General features: G+C 52.4%; 1 protein-coding gene across 3 annotated transcripts in view; it reads right to left on the bottom strand.

Annotated features, from left to right (window-relative positions):
* SRGAP3 (SLIT-ROBO Rho GTPase activating protein 3) overlaps positions 1-21,093 on the bottom strand; it is a 129,829-nt gene that overhangs the window by 57,363 nt on the left and 51,373 nt on the right. For all 3 annotated transcript variants that reach the window (XM_064453403.1, XM_064453402.1, XM_064453404.1), the window contains exons 2-3: positions 8,642-8,834; positions 3,692-3,854 (exon numbers count right to left, since the gene is read on the bottom strand). In XM_064453403.1, coding sequence (XP_064309473.1) covers positions 3,692-3,854; positions 8,642-8,834 — 356 coding nt within the window. The remainder of the gene's footprint in view (positions 1-3,691; positions 3,855-8,641; positions 8,835-21,093) is intronic.

The raw sequence follows: 21,093 nt of genomic DNA, 5'->3' as shown, positions 1-21,093 counted from the left end.
CGGCAACCGCGGCTCACAAACACCCTGCAAAGCTGTCCGCTCACCAGACGCGGCCCCAGCAGGGACCCCAGCTTGGACCACAGCCTGCAAGAACAGGTTTGCCAGTGACTCAAGAAATGTAATCCAGCTCCCCCTCTACCTTCGGTAATCACCTCACACCTCCCGTATGCTGCTGAGGCCGGCGCAAGCCGTCGCTGACCTCAGCTGAGGTGAGGTCAGACCGGGAGCCGGCTCAGTAACGCCTCCAACTCAGACTCGTCCCCACTGGCTCCTGCTTTCCCTCTCTCTCGGACCTGGGTAAGCCAGAAGGCTCTCGAGCGGCGTGTCTGAGCGATGCACCGCCGAACGCCAGGGACCGTACGCTGCCGGTCAGCGGGAGGGCAAAGCATCTCGGCGGAGGCGAGCAAAACACAGCGCCCCAGTTTACCGATGAACGACCCCACCGCGGCCAGGCGCGCCCAGGGGGGCAGCAGCTCAGCACCCGGCATCCGTCTCGGCAGATCACCGCCGCACTGATCAATTGCTTCTCAATTATGCATATCCTCATACTCCAGATAGTAGGTCCCAGCTTCTTTGCTGAGATTGTTTACATTTGCATAATGAAAGCACAAAGCACAAAACCTCCCAGTTCCTCCGTGTACCCGCAGCGTGTCACAGCTGATTAATAATCTCTAGATGGGAGGAATTAAAAGTGACATCTCTGGAAAAAAAATGTTACCCTAATTTACCATCAAAGAGCAATCTACAACAAAACCGAACAGCTGAACCACAACTGCAGATGCCTTTAACCCTTCAGGAGCCGGTTTATTTGCCCAACAGTCCTGTACGGTTCAGTCTCCCCAAGAGGAGCACTTTACTTATATTCAAAACCAGACCGGATAAAGTAGTGAAAGATACCCTCCTCTGAGCAAATTCATACCAGCTGCAAGGCTGGACTGGACATCTTAAAAAGCCTTTTAGCAAGATGCCGATATTCCCACACGTGCCTAAGGCTTCTCAGCAAACACTGCTGTGAGTGGGAGGCGCAGCCCCAGATCCCTGTTTGGGCAGTGTGCATTAGGTTAAGAAAAATAAATAACCTGAATATCCCCAAACGTGTCAGCCTCCCTACCCACATTAAGGGCAAATGATGAAACAAAATAAGCCTTTCCCATGATTTAGCTGAGCATTATTTCCAGGGACACGTGAGTCCTGCTACAGTTTAAACCTCAAGGGACAGATGCGAGTGAAATCACAGATCCCCACAACTCTATTGTAAAGCCTCCTTTTGATTAAAAGCAGGTGCTGGCTTTGGCAGGCTGCAGATGGAGTCAGTGCTACTTCACCTCTCCTGGCAGAAGACGGGGATGGAGAAACAAGAAGAACAACTTATATAGAATATAAGCATTGTGTAAGTTAAAATTTAAATTCAAACAGGAGGAGGACAGGGGCAAAAGGCAGACAGACCTCAAAAGAGGAGAGACAGAGGAAAAAGCAAACACAGAAATAATTCTGCTGAATTGATTAAATGCTTTATCATCTTGCCCTGGCTGAGGATTGACTTACTACAAGAAAAACACTTCAAACACTCTATTTATGCCCTTGTTTGAATGTTGACTGGATTTGTCCTATGGTTCAAAATGAGATATACCATTCACAGACCTAGGACAGTCTTAATACACATCTCAAAACTGAGTTCAGAGTCAAATGCAACTGAGATGGAGATTCTGAGACCGACTGAAATATCCCAAGTCTGTCCAATTTCTGGAGGCCAGAAGGACAGGAAAAGGGATGATGTCCTGTACCAGACCAGCAAATCCAAACCTGACCTTGCGGTTTAATTTCTAGGTCAGATCTATAAACTGGAGGAAACTGGCCATAAAAATATCACATTAAATTTACTCTCCAGCTGGGCCAAGATAACCACTGATTTGAGGACCCTTCGCCTGTTTGGAGAGGCGAGCATCCGACAGGCTCACACTGCTCACTAACTGCAGTTCTCCAGCTACCCCTGCTGAAAACAAGCGATAAAAACTGAGAAAAACCTAAGAGGCACAAAAGCAGGCAAAAGGTCCGCCTAGCCCGGCACGGTGTCCCCGAGAGCAGCCATTAGCCCAGAGAGGAGGTGGAGGAAGGGGGCCGGTGACGCCGCTGAGCACGTCCACGATGCGACGAGCTGCAGGGCTGCGATTCCCGAGGCTGAAGCTGCGCCGGCAGCGGCGTCGGGCAGCTGCCGATAGGGAACACTCCTTCGCGTTCGTCCGACTGCCCAAGGACTCCGGTTACATGTCTAGCTTTCAGAAACGTGGTATGAGGCAACAAACATGTAGCACTACCCATAATATTGCAAATGTAATAATGTATATTATATTAATGACGTTAAAAAGTCTTTCCTTTTACCTTCTCTATCTGCCCGGCGCCTGCTGACCACCCATGGCTAACGTCAGCAGGCACAACGAGGTCCTCGTTCCTACTCGCTGCCTGTGACTTTCTTTGCTCTTACCACATCACACACTCTCCCCTCATTTTCAATGGAAGCATCACGGTCCACCTGACTGTGAGATTCCTCCAAGTCTTTGATGCTCATTTTTAATTTGGTTATCATTAATAATTCTGTATCATCAGACTTTGTCGTCCTACTATTCATCCTTTTCTCCAAATAATTTATTAGCACCTCCACTAAAATTCTCCTTCCCTTTGTTCCCTGTCTTTCAACCAGCCATTAATCCAGAAAACAGCCACTCCTTATTCTTCAACAGCTTCTTTTCTTTAGGAACTTCCACGAGGGACCTTTTCCAAAGCCTGTAAGACATGGAAGGTACTGTGCCAACTTATTCACATGATGACCTGCTCCTGGAAATACCTCCACTAGATTTATGAGGCATGACTCTCTCCTTAAGACACACGGACTCCTCTCTTGGATCTGCCTACATGCCTGCCGTAAAATTTCACCCAACAGGTCTGTTTTTGAAGCCAGATTGCTCTGTTCTCTGAAGCCCTCCAGGAGTCTTTTAAAAAAGTAATCCTGTTTTCTACCTTTCATTCCTCTGGCACTGACGGCAGCTTAAGCATCAGGTCACACCTCACTGCTAGTCCCTTGACAGTTTTATATCTCAGTTTCTTTAAAATTCTTGGATAAATATTATCCGGAAAGACTTATAAGCGATAGTCCCCTGTTCAGATTTGCTCTGCAACATCTAGTGACAATTCAGTTGGGTAGGGTTCCTCAGGCTGGTAATACCACCATTCCCCCAAGAAAGTCTTTAGTCTAAGCTTTTCCATAATGAGTACCAAGCTAAAGCAGCCAGGTGGCTTTTGGCTGACACCTCGTAGCCTTTCTGCACCTCACCCATCCATCCCTCTCCACACCCTGCGGCAGGTTCCTTCCTTGTGATTTTGGAGACGTTATTGTTAGCTTTATGTCTTTAGCAAGTTGTCTCTGAGAGTTTTATTTGACCTGCCTTACTATGGTTTTACATTTTCACTGGCCAGAGTTCAAACGTGTCTCTAGTTTTCGCGTTCAGATGTCACGTGTTGCTCTTAGAAAGCCTTGTTACCTTTCTCTGCTTTTTAAAAATGGTGGCTTTCTTGTACCTCTAGATTTTTGGGCAGGGGCACAGTTGCACGGAAGTCCACAGTGAGCTGCTTTTTCAAACTAAAACACGAGGATGGACCCTCACTGAGCAGAGCTCTCCATCACTGTTTTGGTTACCTTTTTAAAAAGCCTGATGACATCCTCACTGATCTGCGACAGACGGACGATGACATTGTTCATGAAGATGTCATTCAGGGTGGCGTGATCTTTGCTCTCTCGCCGGGTCTGCGTCAGAACCAGGTACCAGCAGTTCACAGGGGAAAGCAGGTGCTGATCCTTCCTAGGGAATTAAAAAAAAAAAAAAAATGAAAAAGGTGAAGTCAACAAGTCAAAAAGGCATGTCATTTTCAAATGAATGCTGTTGGCATATTAATGTTGCCTTCCTCCACCACATACATCCGCTAGAATCCATCACATCCCCAGAGAAAAAGCGTGTGAGCTCCCCTTGGCTGCCCCCCGTCCCCAGAAACTGCTGCGGCACCTGACGGCCCCGCAGAGAGCCAGCCCGCCTCTCCAGCGCACGGCTGCCAGCACGACGGCCTCCTCCTGCCGAGTCCCCACCGACCTGCCGGGAGGATGCCGGCCGCAGCACCTTCTGCGGCTGCCACCCCTCGCCTCGCCCTCCCCAGGGCCGCGGCCGCCCGGCAGCGGCGCAGCCCTGCGACGGAGGCCACCGGCGCACCGCGGACTCTCCACCAGCTCAGAGCCTCGTCCTCTCGGCAGGCGCCGCAGGGTCACCGCTGCGGGTCCGGGTGCTGGCCCGGAGCTGCCGCCCCGACCGGGACGGCGGTGCGAGCCGGCAGAGACCCCGTGCTCAGACACAGGGCTGCCTGCCCGCCGGCTGACCGCAGCGGCCTCCTCTTCGGTGCAAGAAAGGTGCTTACATATCCCTGCCGACACAGAAGCTCCCAGTCTAAATATTATATGAGAGGGTTTCAATCAAGCCAAGGAATTCCCATCCTTTGCCCCAAGCTGCTCTCTCCCGCAGCTTCATCCTTATTTACCAGCCTCCCACAGCTGCTGGTGGCAGGAGAGAGGCTTTCTGTGCAGGGGAGATGGATGCTCTGATGCTGACCTGGGGCACAGCCCTGCACTTCACTCAGCACACATATCACATATATATGGAGCTTTGTATACAATCTGCCCTACACAGTGTGGTTTTTCTGCCCTGCGTCGACTTCTTGCGGCACCCAGTGCGCTTTCTGGTCCCCTGCTCCATACCTATGCTTTAAAAAGGTGTGGTCTGCAAAAGGCCAGTTAGAAATGTTACAGCAACACAGAGCAGATACTCCAGGCAACAGCTCTGAAGGACCTGAAAACGTGCAAGTCAGCTGGAGACAAGGCGAGAACAGGTCCCCTGCCCCAGCCGGGCTGGGAACCCATCTGCAGCCCGGCTCTGGCTTCCAGGAACCTCGTCCTGAGTTTCTTTCAGCCGTTAAAGCACTTCCCCGCAGGAATGTCCGGTGCCACACGAGCACACACACCAAATCAGACCCCCAACCAGACCCTTCCCAAACTGGGTGCTCTGGAAGATGGTACAGGACGAGCGGTGTCCCTGGCAATCCCCTCGCTTCTTTGCAAGGGAGATAGTTTTGCTTCTTTTTTCCGCTTTGCGCTATTAACACGGCTGTCACTTCCATTTCAGAAAGAGTCCGTTTGCCACACAACCCGTTGTACTGCGTTTAGTCCACTAAACAGTGCTGGAGAAAATGTTTTGCATCCAACGCTAACAAGAAGTGTCTGTGCACAACATGAATACATTCATGTACGCTGAGTATTTGCAATGGTCTTAATCCAACTCCTACTGCAGACAACAAAGAGATCGCCGTGCGCGGCAGCAGACGTCGGGGTGGGTGACCCGAAGAGTCCCCGGGAGCCGTGCAGCATCCTCAGAGCGAGCTGGTCCCCACCCGGCTCCCCGGGGCGAGACCCTGCTGAGGGGCATCCCGAGACCCTGACTCGCCGGGAAGCCAGGCGTGGCCAGAAAAAAATTCTCTTTTGAGGGAAATTTCAGCAAACATTTCACACGTGATTAGAGCTTAACTAACTTTGACATATTCCATCTCATCACTGAGAAAAACCTGCTCTGCTCTCTGTGTACTGCTTGCAGCACTGAAGGCAAATTAATCAAAAGTGAATCAAAATCTCCAAAAATTATATAACTGGAACAAAACCTTTTGCATTGTCCAACTGAGACTCTTTGAGATAGATCCTCTAAATGGGGCAGCCAACTGATTTGTTCCAAAGGTTTCACCTGCACTCTTTTCTCTGGTCAAACCAACGCTTTCCTACAAGACGTGCTGGTTCCAGAGGAACGGCCCCTTTCGGCAGAGGCCTCCCCTGCCATCACCCCGCCTGGGCAGGTCTCCCCACGTGCCGACAGCCGCGTGTTCAAGCCCCAGAGGCTTCTCCCTCCCCAGCACCTCCAGACACGTGCAAGCTGCCCAGGGAGCGCCCGCCGCTGCGCCCCCCCGGGGGCCAGGTCTGCTGCGCCCCGGGCTCGGCCGCGCGCACGCCCCGACCGCGCCGGCAGCGCGGCGTGATGGAGGTGGGCCTCAGGCGCCCTGTGCTCAGAGACGGCTGCCCTTCCCGAGACGCCCTGCAGCCAGAAAGCTAGCCCACGCTCGCCACAGCTGCGCTGCGCGGCCGAAGCCGTCACGCACTTGCTCCTCCTCAGCCAAGACGTTCTCGCCCAAGGTATCGGGGCTGGTGCAGCCCCCCTCACCACTGAACCTGTGGGGAGGAAGGCACGGTGACTCCAGAAAGTCTCTGCGTGCACGTACAGACAAAACAAGTGCCTACAAAAGCCTGAATGAGTCTGTCAACCCAGACTCACCACGAACAGCCCAGCAGCAGCACCGCGGCAGTCACCACTCGTAAGGGCTGGGCCACAGCCTGCTGCGCATGGCTACGCAGGGACAAAGGAAGAGCTGAAGATGCCGTATTTCTTAGGAGTGTCAAAAGCCTCATCAGAATAATGACATTCATCAGCAAGCTGGGGAAGCGGGGCAGATGAACCTAACGAAGGGTGGCGTCTCAAGGCGGAGCGAGGCAGCGAGGACTCGGCAGAAGCGTGCACTGAGGTCAAGCTGACCCTATTAACACTATCAATACCATCACAAACCACCAGGCACTTGTGCCCAAGTGTTTTGTAAAGGTGGAGAATCACTGTTACCTGCAGCATCCTTCCAATACCGTAGGCACAATAGGCAATGGCAGTGCCGTAATACTGCTCTCAGCCATCGGAAGAGGCACGTGCGCCGGCACAGCGAGCCTTCACGGGCTCTGCCTCTGAACCAGAGCACCTTCCCGAGCCCGTACTGGCTAATTCCTTCCCCAGGACAGCTGTCCCTGATGTATGATACAGCAGCACCAGCCCGGCACCACACAACTGACAAGCAACAGTAAGATGCAAAAAGAACAGAGAGCATTTGAATGGCAATTCATTTTCAGCAGACTTTTGCATAAGACAAGAGTAAAGCCTTGCTCGCTGGAGAGACCAAGTAAACAGATTAAATGGGATTTAGAATATGGAATAAATAGGATTTAGTAATGTAACAGCAGAAATCGCTGCTCTTGCAGCTGAAACAGGAAAAAAAAAATCACAAGGGGTTAGAGAAAGAAAAAGACTGTAAAGAGCCAGCAAGGCTAAGTGCATCAGACAGGCAAAACCTTCAATTTTCTGGGAAAGGAGCTAAACAGTGGCTGCAGTCTTTGGCCATTTAATTGAACGACACTAGTTTCATCTCGAGCAAAGGCCATAATCCCAGCTGAGAGACTATTTCACAGACACTGCTGTCAGGAGAGACAGAGACAGATGGTGTGGCCAGGGGAGGCAAAGGTGGGGAACTTCAGCTGACGCGCTGCAAGGGAGGCAGCCAGGATGAGTATCTGCCTCCGTGCCGCAGGCGCCGCTGCGCGGTCCCTGGGGTGCAGACCCCGCCGGCCGCAGCTCGGCGGCACTGCTCGCGCTGCCCAGCGGGACCCCTCGCCCTGAGAAACCGCTGGGGAGAGCCGGTCGCGGCAAGGACCACCACGAGCAGCACGGAGGGAAACCCTGAGGGCAACCATCACAGGCGGGCGAACACCGGGCATCGTCCCGTGGAGCCCAGCCTGGCACCTCCGCCCGGGCACGCTCGAGCGCACCGGGGGAGCGGGAACCAGCTCCGCCAGCGGCGACGGGACAGTGGCGTTGACAGGAGCCTTGAAGTCACGGCCGCCAACCAGCCAGCGTAATGGCACAAGCTGCGTATCCTCACCACAAAACACGGTCACCTCCAGACTCAAATTCTGCCTCGAGTTTGTTCGGGGTTGTTTGTTTTTTTCAGATCTTTTTTGTTTGAGCCCAGCTTGAGAGTGTGGTTAAACTGAAAAGAGGCTGCTTTGGAAAACTTGCACATATTCACGCATTCACAGATTTTACGATTTTCATCATCAGTTTGAGTTTCACACAATTCCAGCATCCAGGTCATACGTCCTATTTCAAAGCTTTGTTTCAAAGTATTTCCAGTATGGATTTGCCTAGCTTCAACTCTGTGCAGGTGTGTACACAGAGAACATACGTATTCCATTTTCAAAAACTGCAATGAAGTAAATTTCCAGAAACTGCTTCCAAGTCTGAGCCCGCAAGCAGATCTGTGTGCTAGGTGAAGCACTCTGACATCTAAGGACTGGACTGCATGCAGAAACCAGGGTTTATAAAATGGGCCTACCCTCATTTGCACAATCAAATCAGTGGCTGAATTCAAGCCCCTTATTAAAAAAAAATCGAAGCGCTTGACTCCTTCCTAGTCCCTGATCCATATTTTTATTGTACCACTCAAAGAAGTGCACAGTAAGTCTAATTCGGGCAGCAGAGCTCGGTGATGCTATGGTGAAACTCTTGGAAAAAGACGTTTCTAGATCTTTTTGTGAACCCTGCACAGTGATACGACAGGCACGGTCACCACTGCTGCTATTTAGCTTACTCCACTTTCGGACTGTGTGGCTACAAACACACACCTAGTGCTCGAGGCAGTCTCTGGCCCATCATTTTGCACCGTTTTGCCCCTGGAAACACCCGCTTACTTGAACTGGTGCTCTCTGGAGCTGCGTATCTTGGAGGAGAATCGTTCAGCCAGTTTCTCCAGGCTCCTGGAGTACTCCAGCTCGATCTCTGCCTTCCTGCGGAAGAACTCCTGCAGGTCCTGCAGCAGCTGCAGGCGCGACTCCGACTGTTGCTCCAGGCATTTGAACTGCTCGACCAGCTGAGTTCGGATTTCTGCATGCACACAGGAGAGGAGAGGAAGAAAATACAATGTCAGCAACAAACACTGGCCAGGAGGGCTGTCCTTCCTTGCCTCAGAGCAAATCGCATGGGCACTGCTACAGCAGGTTCCCTCACGAGCCTCCAGTTTAATTCAAGCCTTGCTAAAGCCAACAGATTTATTTTTTCCAAGCGAGAGCAGAATTTCATTCACCAGTCTCCCATTAAAACCTTGTTTATCAAAATAAACAATTGCGTAAGCACACAAAGACCAACCCTGTGAGGTTTTCAATTACCTTTTGAAACTAGAAAATGATACTTCAATTTATCTAGTAATACCTGAAATTCTGTATTCTTTGCATATAAACTGGCACACTCTTTCTTGATAAACGATCATTTGAATACCGACATACCGGCTGACAACGACCTGAAGGAAGGTGGCCCGCAAACACATGCTCCTCTCACCCACGTCCCCGGCGCTGCCAGGTTAACTGGCAAATCAAACTCGTCTTTGTTCAAAGGCTTAAAAAGCCTTTCAGACCCTCCAAACTCCAGCTCATGAAACACCACGGACTTTATCTGTTGCAGCTTTTTTTGCTTTCTCCTAAGGACCTTCCGACACTGTGACAGATACACGACAACCCCCTGCAACCTCCACCGAAGAGGTGCTCCGCCGTGCACGGGGGTGCCGGTGCGCAAGAGGGAGGGAGAGGGGACGGGAGCCTGGGGCAGCCTGCATCTCTGCCGCAGCATCGCCGGGGTGCCTGCTGCGTCCTACAGCCGACAAGCACGCCAGGAGCAGCGGGCAGAGCTGCTCCGCAGCGCTGACCCTTACCTAGCACTGCCCATAACCGGTATCCTCAGGCACGCTGAACTCTGTTCAGCATATTCAAAGTACTGGAAGTTCTGATGTGCCTCCTTTTTATATCTCAAGTTGTATTTTTCACCTTGCCCAGCCTCATTCTGAGGACACCTCTCTCCCACAGTAAAAGACCAGCTGCACTTTTTCCAGCTCCCCCTTCTCACGTAGCACAGCCGAGGCTGCAAACGCCCGACACGGGGCTTATCTCGGGAAGCCAGGCAAGCACCGGAGAAGGAAACGCTGCTCGCAAAGCGCAGTCAGAGCCTTCACCCTCTCTGCAAGAGGAGGACTGCAGCACCTGCGGCACGCCGTGCGACAGAAATACTCCTTCCAAACCGCTTCCCAAGCACGGGGAGGGTCTTTAGCAGCTCTCTGAAGCACTGCGCAGGGAGCGGCTCTCTCTCGCAGGAGCCTCAGCTGGGCTCTGCCCAGCGGGAAGGGGAGCCCCACGGGGAGGGAGCGCGCAGAGCTGGAAATGGGAGGAAAAACCGAGACTAGACAGCAGAAAAAAAAAATATTCAGTGAGAACAATTGGCTTCCTGAGGGGCAGCTGCACAGCAGAGGCATCAGAGAAGCTGGAATCAGAGGTCAGATGATGAACCGGGTGCCTGCGATGACTACCTGTTCCCAGACCCCAAGCAGAGAGGGGAGAGCACCCCCAGCCCTCCCCACCACTGCACACCCCGCCTGCAGACGCAGCTAGACAGACACCGCATCTGTGCGTGGGTCCCCTCCAGCTGCAGCATATTACTGCACGTGCTCACCTTGAGAAACTCAGCTTCATCCCCCCCAATAAAAACGGTGCACAGAAATGCACCCTGTGGAGCAGACAAGGCACTTGCGCCATTTCAGTACATCCACAGCAATAGCCTTTTTAATGCTACGAGCATTTTTATAAACAATACCTTTTCCTAAGGTTTAGTGCTGAAGCATATTTTTCTCCCTTTGGTCACCTGCAGCTGATGGACCCCGACAGGCTACTTTTGCAAAGCACACCTGGCAACAAAGCCAGCGGCGCAGCTCCGCAGCGGGAGCGCAGCATCACGCCTGCCCCTGTGCTGTGTGTGCACGGCCGGGGCTCGACGGGGCCAGCGTGGGATGGGGCAGCACACAAAGACACCTCGGAGAGCCTCCGTCCCACGTTGTCCCCTTCCCTGGCTCCGCCAGATGTGCCCGTCGCTGCCGGCCCAACGCAAGCAGCAAGAGCACCACCACCGACCCAATCCCTCCCTTCTGTACCAACACTAACATTTCCTTTCCAAATTAGCGCCTAGATCCCGCCACGCTCTGCAGCCCGCCAAATACGGGGTGAAGCCTCATCTCCTCCTGTTCTTTGCCCGAGTACCCTACAGCCTCCTTGCGTGGTCTTGCAGAACCGTGCAACCCAGAGGGCGAACCCTGCGCTCCACCAAGGAGCCCCCCGGCCGCCAGCCGCTCCCTGAGCGTGCACGCAGCGCCCGCAGCCTGGCACCGCGGCACCCGCTGCTCGGTGAGCCGCTTCCTTCGTGGTGTGATGGACCAGACCCACACCTGACCTAAGCTGACAGGCAGCTCTTAAAACATCAAGTTTGACCGATTTGCAAACATCCAAACATCTGGCCCTTTTTGGGAGGCGAGGGTAGGGGGGCAAAGGGCACGAGAGCGAGAGCAGGAGGGGGAAGAACACGATTTAGGTAGCACCAAAGCTTAGCATTTCAACTAGCAGCACATCCCAGCTAGACCCCACAGGTCACGGCTTCCCCACCATCCCCGTAGGAGCTCGCCACGCATTTGCAGTTGGCTCCCAAACTCAGTGCATCACCAAACACGTATGCACACACAGGCTGGAGAAACACAGCCCGTGGTTATTGCAGACGTCGTGCATCGGGGCTCGCTGAAATGGGCAGCCCGAGTCTCCTTTCCCCAGCACAGGTGGGGCGACAGGTATTTGCGGGTGCTTGTTTAGTTCGAACACTTCGCCGCCAGCTCACGGATCTCGCTGTGCCGCGGGACGGCAGGCTCCGGCACGCTCCCGGCACGCCCGCGCCGGCCCGGCAGGCAGAGGGAGAGGCAGCCCCCAGGGGACTCCTGCGGCTGCCGGCGGTCACAGCGGGCACCCTGGGCGCTGCCAGCCCCGCCGGACCGCAGGCACCTCCTGCGAGAGGCGCAGAGCCCCCCCCACTGCGAGGGGGTGCTCGGGCACCCACCAGGATTGCAGGAGGGGACTGCAAACGGGAGCCCTTGGGCAACTTTCTGCCTGGGTTTTCTGCGTAACAGGAGCTGTACTTCCTTAAACTTCTGCAGCAAGGCTACAGCACGCTGAACTGTCGCTGTCTACATGACAGGAAGGCTCAGCCTGTGCTAAGAAGGAAGTCCTAAAATTGGTAAAGCTCTCTGGCAAGGGCTAGACCTCATCCTTGGTTCCCTCTGCAAACGCAGCATGGCAAGATGACAAACGGTAACTTACCAATGAGAGCCACAGCAAACTAAAAACACCTGTAATGCCTGAGCACACGCACACGAAATCGCTGCGTCGTAATTGGGAAGCTCAGTGACCTCAAAGACACTACAGTGGTGTCATCCCAATGCGTGAAATAATCTTGAGTATGCATACATATATATACACATTAAAAAATAGATATATACGCACAGGCTAGTCCTACCAGTCCCCTGCCAGCATCAGGGTGTCCCACAACTTCACAGCTACAGCCTGGTCCTACCCAGACAGTCGTTACTCCATACTGGATGCTGAATGATAAATTATTAAGTAACGATCGTGCAAAGCACTGATTGAAATCACAAAGGATTTATGGACAATTTCAAGGTCTTTAAATTTGCGAGGATGCCATGTGGAGGAGGTTAAAATTGCCATTATAAGAATCTGATATTTTTCAACAATTCTTCATAGAACGACTATCATGCGAGACTGAGCCCCTCACAGCCTGACAGGTGAACTTGGAGAGCTGCAGGAACAAGGACACCTGCAGCAATCTCATTACTGGGTAATTTAAGGATGGCAGTAATGGGACCGGAGGCTGCAGGCTGCACAAAGGTCACCTGAAAACCAAAAGCTCCTTGGAAATAACAAATGCTGAAAACTCCAAAGTTAACCAGTCACCTTATGTGGGATCCTCTGTGGGCACTGCTTTTATAGCCCTTCCTTTATGCTCTTGATACTTTATGAGAAGATAGCACAATTTTTCACAAAAATGCATCTGAGGCCCATACAGAGGCTTGGGGAGGGACTCCACACACCGCACTTGGCCACTAGCAAAGCTGTTTTCCACTCCTGAAGTCTGTCTGGATAACCGTGTAACCACCCCTGCGGTGGCCAGAGCGCTCTGACTTGTTTCTGACCTACATTCGTCCCGCCTGCAGACACGAGGACGCTGGACACGGGAGCCAGAAGGGCCGAGGCCCCGGCGGAGGAGGCAGGGTGACGTGCAGCAGGGATGCTCAGCACAACTGCTGCCTCCACCCAGGCGGTGCTGCGCGGTCAGGGCTCCCCTGTGACTCGGGCATCTGCGCACACAGACAGCAGCCCTCATTCACAGCTGAGCTGCAAAACACCCCAAACGAAAGACAATTCCACTATTTAAACAGTGCTAGAAATAACTTTTTTTAAAAATGGCTGCTAAAACAATGGAGAAAAAGAAATTCTTACTGCAAATGAAGTCTCGAAATAACTGCTATCAGTGTCTTGTTCTTTACTCTTGCATCAAAATAAGCAGTATCCTATCCCTGTGGTATCCAGCACCATGCCAAAACACAGAGCCGCACACCTCAACTCCGCTTCTCCATCCCCTTTTATTCACATTTGCACTCATACACAGAAAATAGAATTGCTCCCCTTGCAATAGCACTTTCTGGGGAGAGAGGGAGGATGCTTTAATGCCACACAGAAATATTTACCCTGTTTTTGCTACAGAGATGGATGGGAATGCCTGGAGAAGCTGAGTGAACTTCCAGAAATCAGTACTTGGTCCTCACACCTGAAACCTGGTCCAGTCCTTGGCAGCTGGGACTCCAGCATTTGCTGAAAAATAGTCCAGGCCTTACAGAAAGATCACGTGTACCCAGCACTGCAGCTTTGATTTCATCAGGAAAACTGCTCTTCAGGGGCTCTGTGTTGTGCAAGAGCTGCGATGCCTTATGGGATCAACAGGAGACGACCACCTACGCAGTCATGGCTTCCGACAGCTCCCTTGCTTCCCACCCGAGCAGAGCCAGGATGCGAGATGGCAGGCTGGTGCTGTCATCCACCGAGCTCGGCAGAACGGCTTCCCAGGGTACAGCACGCCTGCTACGCTACAGCGCTGCTTCGTACGCGCCCGCTTTTGAAGCTGTGTCCCTGTAACGCACCTTCTGCGGTTAACGGTGGCATCCACGGTGGCAAAGAGTAACCGCCTTTGAATTAAGCCCCCTAAAGCCTGACTGCTGGGCTCCTACAGGATACCAAGGTACTGGTTTCATAACAAAACATTTTTAAAACCTTCACATTCCCCTGCTGAGAAGCGTTTCCTTCCCACACAAGGTCAGTGGAAATTTCATTACATCCCATATGGATTTTACATTCCCACTCCTGCTGGTGCCAACACAGGACTTGTTTTACAGCTCTCTGCTTTTCCTGAGCAAGTTTGATATAAGTTGTTTATTTTTTTAAAGGAAAAAAAAAAACCACAAATGTGATCTCTTAGTTCTCTTCTCATAGTGGATTACAACCCAAGGTGGTCTCCAGAACAGCTCTTAACAACCCTGACAATGCACAGAAACACAAGGAATATCAATAACACTTCTCCAATCTTTTCAGTTTCCAACATCTTCCTATTTTTTCACAGATCTGAGCCACTGCTGCTCGTTTGATCTTTGTATCTGGCACAAAGGTTTCTCCTTGACTCTTACAGGGGTCATTCAAGGCAGTTCAGACAGCAGCAACAAATGTAGAGACTCCCCAAGGCTCCCGTAGCTTTCACCACCCTCTTCTCTGAGCAGCGGGAATTTGCCGCTTGTGCCCATCGGACCCGCAGCCACCTGCCCCAGCCGCGCGCTGGCCGCGGGTCACCACCTCCCGCGCGCTCGTGAGCCCAGCGCCGGCCTCAGCCAGGCCGGCAGGACCCAGCTCCCTCTCGCCCACCGTCCCACAGGCGCTGGCTCAACCCAGAGTCCTGGTACAAAGGAAGACCCGATGGTGGCACATCAGCCCCAGCGGTAGGCGAGGACATTCCTGGGCATCCAGGCACCAGAAAGGCACATTTTGACTTTCATCAACACGGTTTCTTTTTTTCCCCCGCTCCCATAACAAGTTGCTTTGACACTCTCATGTGTCCTTGCAGAAGTTCAGCCAGGGCAGTACCTCCTAAGAGCGCAGCGGCAAAGGGCAGTCTCTCCAGACACGGAGAGCCCACCAGCCGTGACCCTAAAGCCACTCGGCTACGAGCAGTCACGCAAACAAATGGAGATGGCCGCTGACCCCAGGAGCTGCTGCTGCATGTTAAATGGAAAAGGTTTGCGGTAGAAAACAAAATTAAGGGCTGCTGGCATCACTAATTCAAAGACAGAGGCAATAACAGAGAGAACTGCATTCTTCAGTGCTCCAGAGGTCTCCCCAAGTCAGCCGCTCACAAGCACAGCCCCCGACAGCGCCTGCATTGTCGCTCCCCTGCTTCCATAGTTACTTTGCTGCTGCATTTAAGAGGCACCCTCCTTTCAATTAAAACGAACTTGCTCTTAAGTAGCCTTTTCACGTAAGCATGAAAAAATACAGGCAGGCAGAAAAGCCTCTTTCTGCCCGTCGTGCCTGCTGCCTAGGGAACGGGCAGGAGCAATTGGAGGATATCCATTTTCTCCCGCCTGCGCCGTGGAGCTGGAGACCAGCCCCACCGACGGAGCAGCCACCATTTGCTGCTTGATCCCGACACCCTCCATCCTCGCTCTCTCACCCAGCCTGCTCACACACCGGAGACGGGAGAGAGCAGACCCCCCCCCGAGCCCCAGCCCGACAGCCAGGGTGCCACCCTGATGGGCGCCAGCTGAGAATCCAGGCTGAAACCCGCCCCGTCTTCACCAGCAAGCAATTTTCTGGCCAGCAGCATGGGCTGCATCAGTCCTGTCCGTCATGGGGGGATTAGCAGGCCTTTAATTATAACCTTCAGCTGAGTGCCAATTATGTTTTCCATGTTAGACAAATATCTATTCAGCACCTGACCCCAAAACCTTAAACTCTGGAAGACAGAGCTAGAAAGCAGAGGACACTGATGGGAAAAGATGACTAATTGTGTTTCTGTAACTGGACGGAGGGGAGTCATCTCCAGGCACTCGACTAACGTGTCTTGCGGAGAACTGGCTTTTAGGAATGACTGGAGCGAGACCAAGCCCGAAGCACAGGCACTTGGGCACAGAAAAGTTCATGTTTTCTTGGGCTACAGTAAAGTCTACAAACGAAAAGCTGAACTTAGAAACCTGAAGGGCACCCACCATCGCTCAAGGATTAACCCCTTCATTCCCGCTCCCTCGGTGTGCTGCCAGCTGAAGGTTTCAGGCAGGGCTGCCCACGGGAAGTACACCGACTGCCTTGCATGGGCCATGGCCACTGCCCACGGCGGGGGCCCACGCAGCACCCACCGCCCAGGCGGACCAGAGGAACCCTCACCCAACACCCCCTACGGCAAGAACTGGCACCTCAAGCGCCGCCGCCGGGAGCGATCCCACGTCTGCCTGCTGTCCCAGGCACCTGCACCGCCTCCGCACCGCTGTTACCCGACCAAACAGCCACCCCGGCCCTTGAATAACTGGGAATGAGAAACCCCCGGCCGAGCTTTTTATCCCGGCTGATCAGAGAGTCAGTCGTCACAGGCTGGCGGAGCAGTGCAGCATCTCCAAAGGGCACCTGGAGAAGGGTGGTTTGCTTTGGCCATCAGAGTGAAGTAGGGAGCCGCTGGAAATGGCAACCCAGGCCCAGGTTTGGACTGCAAGCACTCTCGTTTGCACTCCTCTTCCCCAAGGCTCTGAAATGAGTCATTATACTCTAATGAAACACTATCTGTGGTCAGCCTGACCTCTCCGGTGCGATGCTGCCGCATAACTAAGAAGTTGTGGCGATGAGAGATCTGCTTCTGCTCACAGCATACAGGAGACACATGATGGTGGGTTGATAACTCCTGGAATCACATAATGGTGGCAGGTCCTTATTTACACTGAATAAAAATAATCTGGCAAACTAAAAGGAAATGGGATGCCTCAGAAAGCATCGGGAGCAAGTTATTCTGTGAAAGCTAAGGGCTTCTCAAAGAAGTGACCCAAACAGGGCTCAGACCCTTTCTTGGTTCAACTAGTACATACGGGTTTTTTACTATCCCATGTTCAGAGCTTTCCTTGCTAGATTGAAAATAAGCTCCTTGCCATGAAGAGCAAACCTCGTTAGGAAGACCCTCCAACTTTGGCTTCTGCCCAGCACCGTCAGAATGTGACCAGAAATGCCGCAGGTCCACGGGGACTGAAACGGCCACCTCGCAATTTTTGTTTCTGAACTTGGAATTTATAGGAACTTTTAGTAGAAATTAATAAACAAGAACCTACCAAACTGCTTCAGGGTGAGCTGGAAGCATTTGGTAAAAAGCAGAAAGCAAAACATTGAATAAAATTGTGTAGCTGGTCACGTTTCCAGCAGTAGTTTGTCTGAAAGGCTCCCATGATTTAATTCACCGTATATCAAATCACAGTCAGTGCCAAAGGAGAACAGAGCGAGCCATTCTGCAAACAAGCGTGCTAAAAGGCTCCTCGAGTCTCCTTGAGCTCTGCTGGATGACTGGCTATCAAGACTTGCTGCCTTTGTCCTCCCAGTTTGCTTGGTTCTGCTCATAAGCAAGGAGTTTCCACTGTGAGCAGTCCTGTCGTTTAAAATGCAGGATCAGAGGTATAAAATGCAAGAAATACGACTTCCTCAGCTCTTCTGAAACACAGCGGCAGGGATGTTGGAGAAAACAAAATTCCTTGGCAAACCAAGGAGAGCAACAATGCTCAAGACGGGCTGCAGGACTGCTAATCCAGCGAGAGAAGGAACATCTGTAATCAGAAGATCTGGGGATTTGGCTTTCGTAAATATTTCCAAACCAATTAGCCCCATCACAGCTAATGGCTGGTCATTACTCTTAGGCCACGCACGAAGTAACAACGTGAGATGTCAGCAGCGATCAGACTTCCCGGCGAGACGGGCTCCGGCCCCAGGGCGCGGCAGCCTCACCACCTCGGCAGCCCCCCAGACCGCGTTTCACGCGGCCCAACGCGGGGGAGCGCGGCCCCGCAGAGCCCCCGTGACGGGTCCCGCCGTCAGCCCGCCCTACTGAGATCCCACACACCGCAGGAGTCCCTAGTCAAAGACCCCAAAACACGTTCACATCCTCTGAAAACTGGAGAAAGGCTGCCGAGTGCGGCAGAGGGGACACACGGGGAAAGCAAGCGCGACCACCGTGGCCAGCCCCGCGACAGGGAGCCCTGCACGCAGGCTGACGTGCTTGAGCAGGGATAAACTGGCTGCAAACAGCCTCCCACCACCAACAGCCAAGTGGTACACGAGTGTTAGAGACAGCATAGAGATGAGAAAAACGTTTTACATTCAGCCTTTGGCAGGTTTGTAGATGAATGGCAACATTTTAAAAATAAAAAAAAATAATTAAAAAAAAAAACCAAACAACCAAACCCACCCAAAAACTTGACAGAGCTATTCAAAAGCCAGCTCAGGAAAACAACAGCAGACAGTGTATACAATTGCTGTCTATGGGGGAGCAGACCCAAGAAAGGAGCAATTTAAAGCTGAAGAAAGAATATTAGCATGAGATAAATAGATGTAAACTTGCCATGAAGAAAATTAGGTGAGAAATTGGAAAAATTGGTAAGATTCTGGGTCAGCCAGCTGGAGGCGTGGGAGAAGACATAGCTGCTCCAGCACTGGCAGTCAAAAACACCGTGAACATGATAACGTGGTGCTGCTCATGGCCAACAGCTGGATGGGATGACTGGGCAGCCGGTCCTTGATGGCCCCACAAGCCCACAGCTGGGCAGGGGGCTCAAAGAGCGGGGTTTGATGTTACGGTCACTACAACCCAACTGCAACGCTGAGCCTGGCTGAAATTCTGTGTGCAACAAAGAGCGTGCTTCTGCAGCGACCTGCAAAGAGCTACATGGAGGAAGCAATCCTTTCCATACGGGTTTCGTAGCGTTAGGCGCTGTTCCCCCTCCGATCTGAGAACATCTACAGTTGCTCAGGCAGCGTTTTCTATCAGGCATCAGCCTCCGCAGTGTCAGTGTGTGAAGGCAGCACTCCATGTCAACGGAGGAGTCTGTTGCACAAAGTGCCAGAAAGATCTCCACGGAAAGGTATTTTTTGGCTGCTTTCTTAATGCAGGACTCATCTCCAAAACGGTCCGATCATCGCCAGCCCTGGACACCAGCAGCTCTCTGCGCCAGCAAGAAACAGCAACGCGGTGCCCAGTCCCGCGTGCCCACCAGCTGCAGCCGAGCCCTGTTCCCCATCCCGCGAGGGGGCTGCAGCAGAACGATGAGCACCCCAAGCTTACAGCACCACAGCGCATCACCAGCGGCTCGCACGGGGTCCCGAGAGGAGCTGATTCTCTGGAGTGCTTCTGCTCGACTTCTGGAAACATGGGCCTTCAGAAATGCTGGAGTTCATATGATCACCAGCTCCCGTACCTTGAGGGAGCTCTGCGTTTGGGCTGGGAACGGATGCTCACTGGTGTGCCAGTGCAAGTGAAGTGAAGGCAGTTCCCCAAACCTTTTCAAGGCTGCAAAGAAGTGTTGTTTGGTTTGTTGTTGACATCTTGGCCAGTAGATTGGTGTAAGTCTCATTTTTTCCTCTTCTAGGCTGTTCACCTCATCCATTCTCCAGTGAGGACAATGCTGGCAGTCATGCACAGAGCCTGGGAATGATTACGTGCATCCAAATAGCATACCTCTGACAATACGGATGATGCAGTGCTTTACAAAGAACAGAATTATTTGGGACAAACTGTGGCCAATTTGAGCACTCATATTAGAAGCAACATGCTGATGTGTAGAGGTCAAGATGAAGACAGCGTGCTAGCTCCAGTTCATTATTAACACGCCACTACTTCAACTGGTCCCACCCTCACTTGCTGAGGGATATTTTCCACATGGTCTCATTTTTTAAATATAACAATCAAACTCCAGATGAATGCCACTAGATCAACGCAATTTTTACTGGTGGTATTCCTTATTATTCACTTATTCCCTGTGTCCTCATACAGTTCACATATCCTCCTGGGCAGAAGGACCTCTGAATTTCAGGCATGTACAAATACCATGTTGAAATCCTGGCCCCAGCTGAGACGGTGGCAAAACTCCCACCAGCTTCAATGGAGCTAGGATTTCATCCTTTGGCAGCACATGGAGTGAGACAATCTTGCTCTCCGGCAGTTATTTTGCAAGTCTACCCCTCTTCCAATAACCCCTGGCTCCAATACTTCTCACCCCAAGTGCTGATAAGGGCCAAGCTCCTTAACTGGCATCAACCACAGTGGAAACCAACACCAGCAGGAACACAGTACTGATTAGTGGTGAACTGCTACTGTGGGAATTGCTTCCTTCATAAACAGTAGAACATCTTAAAAAAAAAACAACATACCTTTGAGCCAAGCAACTGCAAGCTAAGTTGCAGAAGGTGCAACTGTTCACAGCTACATCTATTTTTGCTTGTCCCATCGTAGGTCAAAGCACCACAAGAGACAAACAGCGGCACTTCTTGCTGCTGTACCTTCAACACAATGCTCTGAGCCCAACACCGTGGCTTTACAACAACTTGCACACTTACTCCACAAGCAAAAATTCAGCTGGGTCCTGGCAGAGCTTGTTGCCAGAAGAGACCATGTGCTGGGTCCAGGACCAGCCCTTGGACCTGTGGCAGAGTTCACATAGGGGCAATACCTGACAAGTTTAGGATGGGCTTATTAAATAAACCCGATTCTATATGTGCAAAAACTGGTGAAAAGAAGGCAGTGGAAAAACCCAGATAGTTAAGCCTCGTGAGGGTGCGTAGCCTGAACTGAGACGCGAGGGACCACAGGAGCCAAGCGTGGCCAGCGAGCAGTAACGCCTGAAGCCATGGGGATGCAGCGATGCTCCAGCCCGCAGAGCCTCCCGGCTGGGAGCCTGCTGAGCCCCCTGCCTGGCCCCCTGCAAGCGTCCTTGCCAGCCGGGAGGGCGAACACCCTCCTCCTCAGGGAGACAGCAGTTTTGGCACGCCGCCCCTGCCCCAGCCCCCTGCTGCAGGGTCCCGTCGGGCCAGGGCCAGGCTCCGGCTGCTCAGACAGGCACAGACAAAAGCGGGGGTTTCTGTAGCGACAGGCTGGGATGAAAGCTTTTGGAGACCTCCTCCTCCTCCTCGCCCAGTACGGCATGCTC

Source organism: Phalacrocorax carbo, chromosome 6 (genome assembly GCF_963921805.1).
Source record: "Phalacrocorax carbo chromosome 6, bPhaCar2.1, whole genome shotgun sequence".
NCBI lineage: Eukaryota > Metazoa > Chordata > Aves > Suliformes > Phalacrocoracidae > Phalacrocorax > Phalacrocorax carbo.
This window is presented reverse-complemented; position numbering and strand designations above follow the sequence as displayed.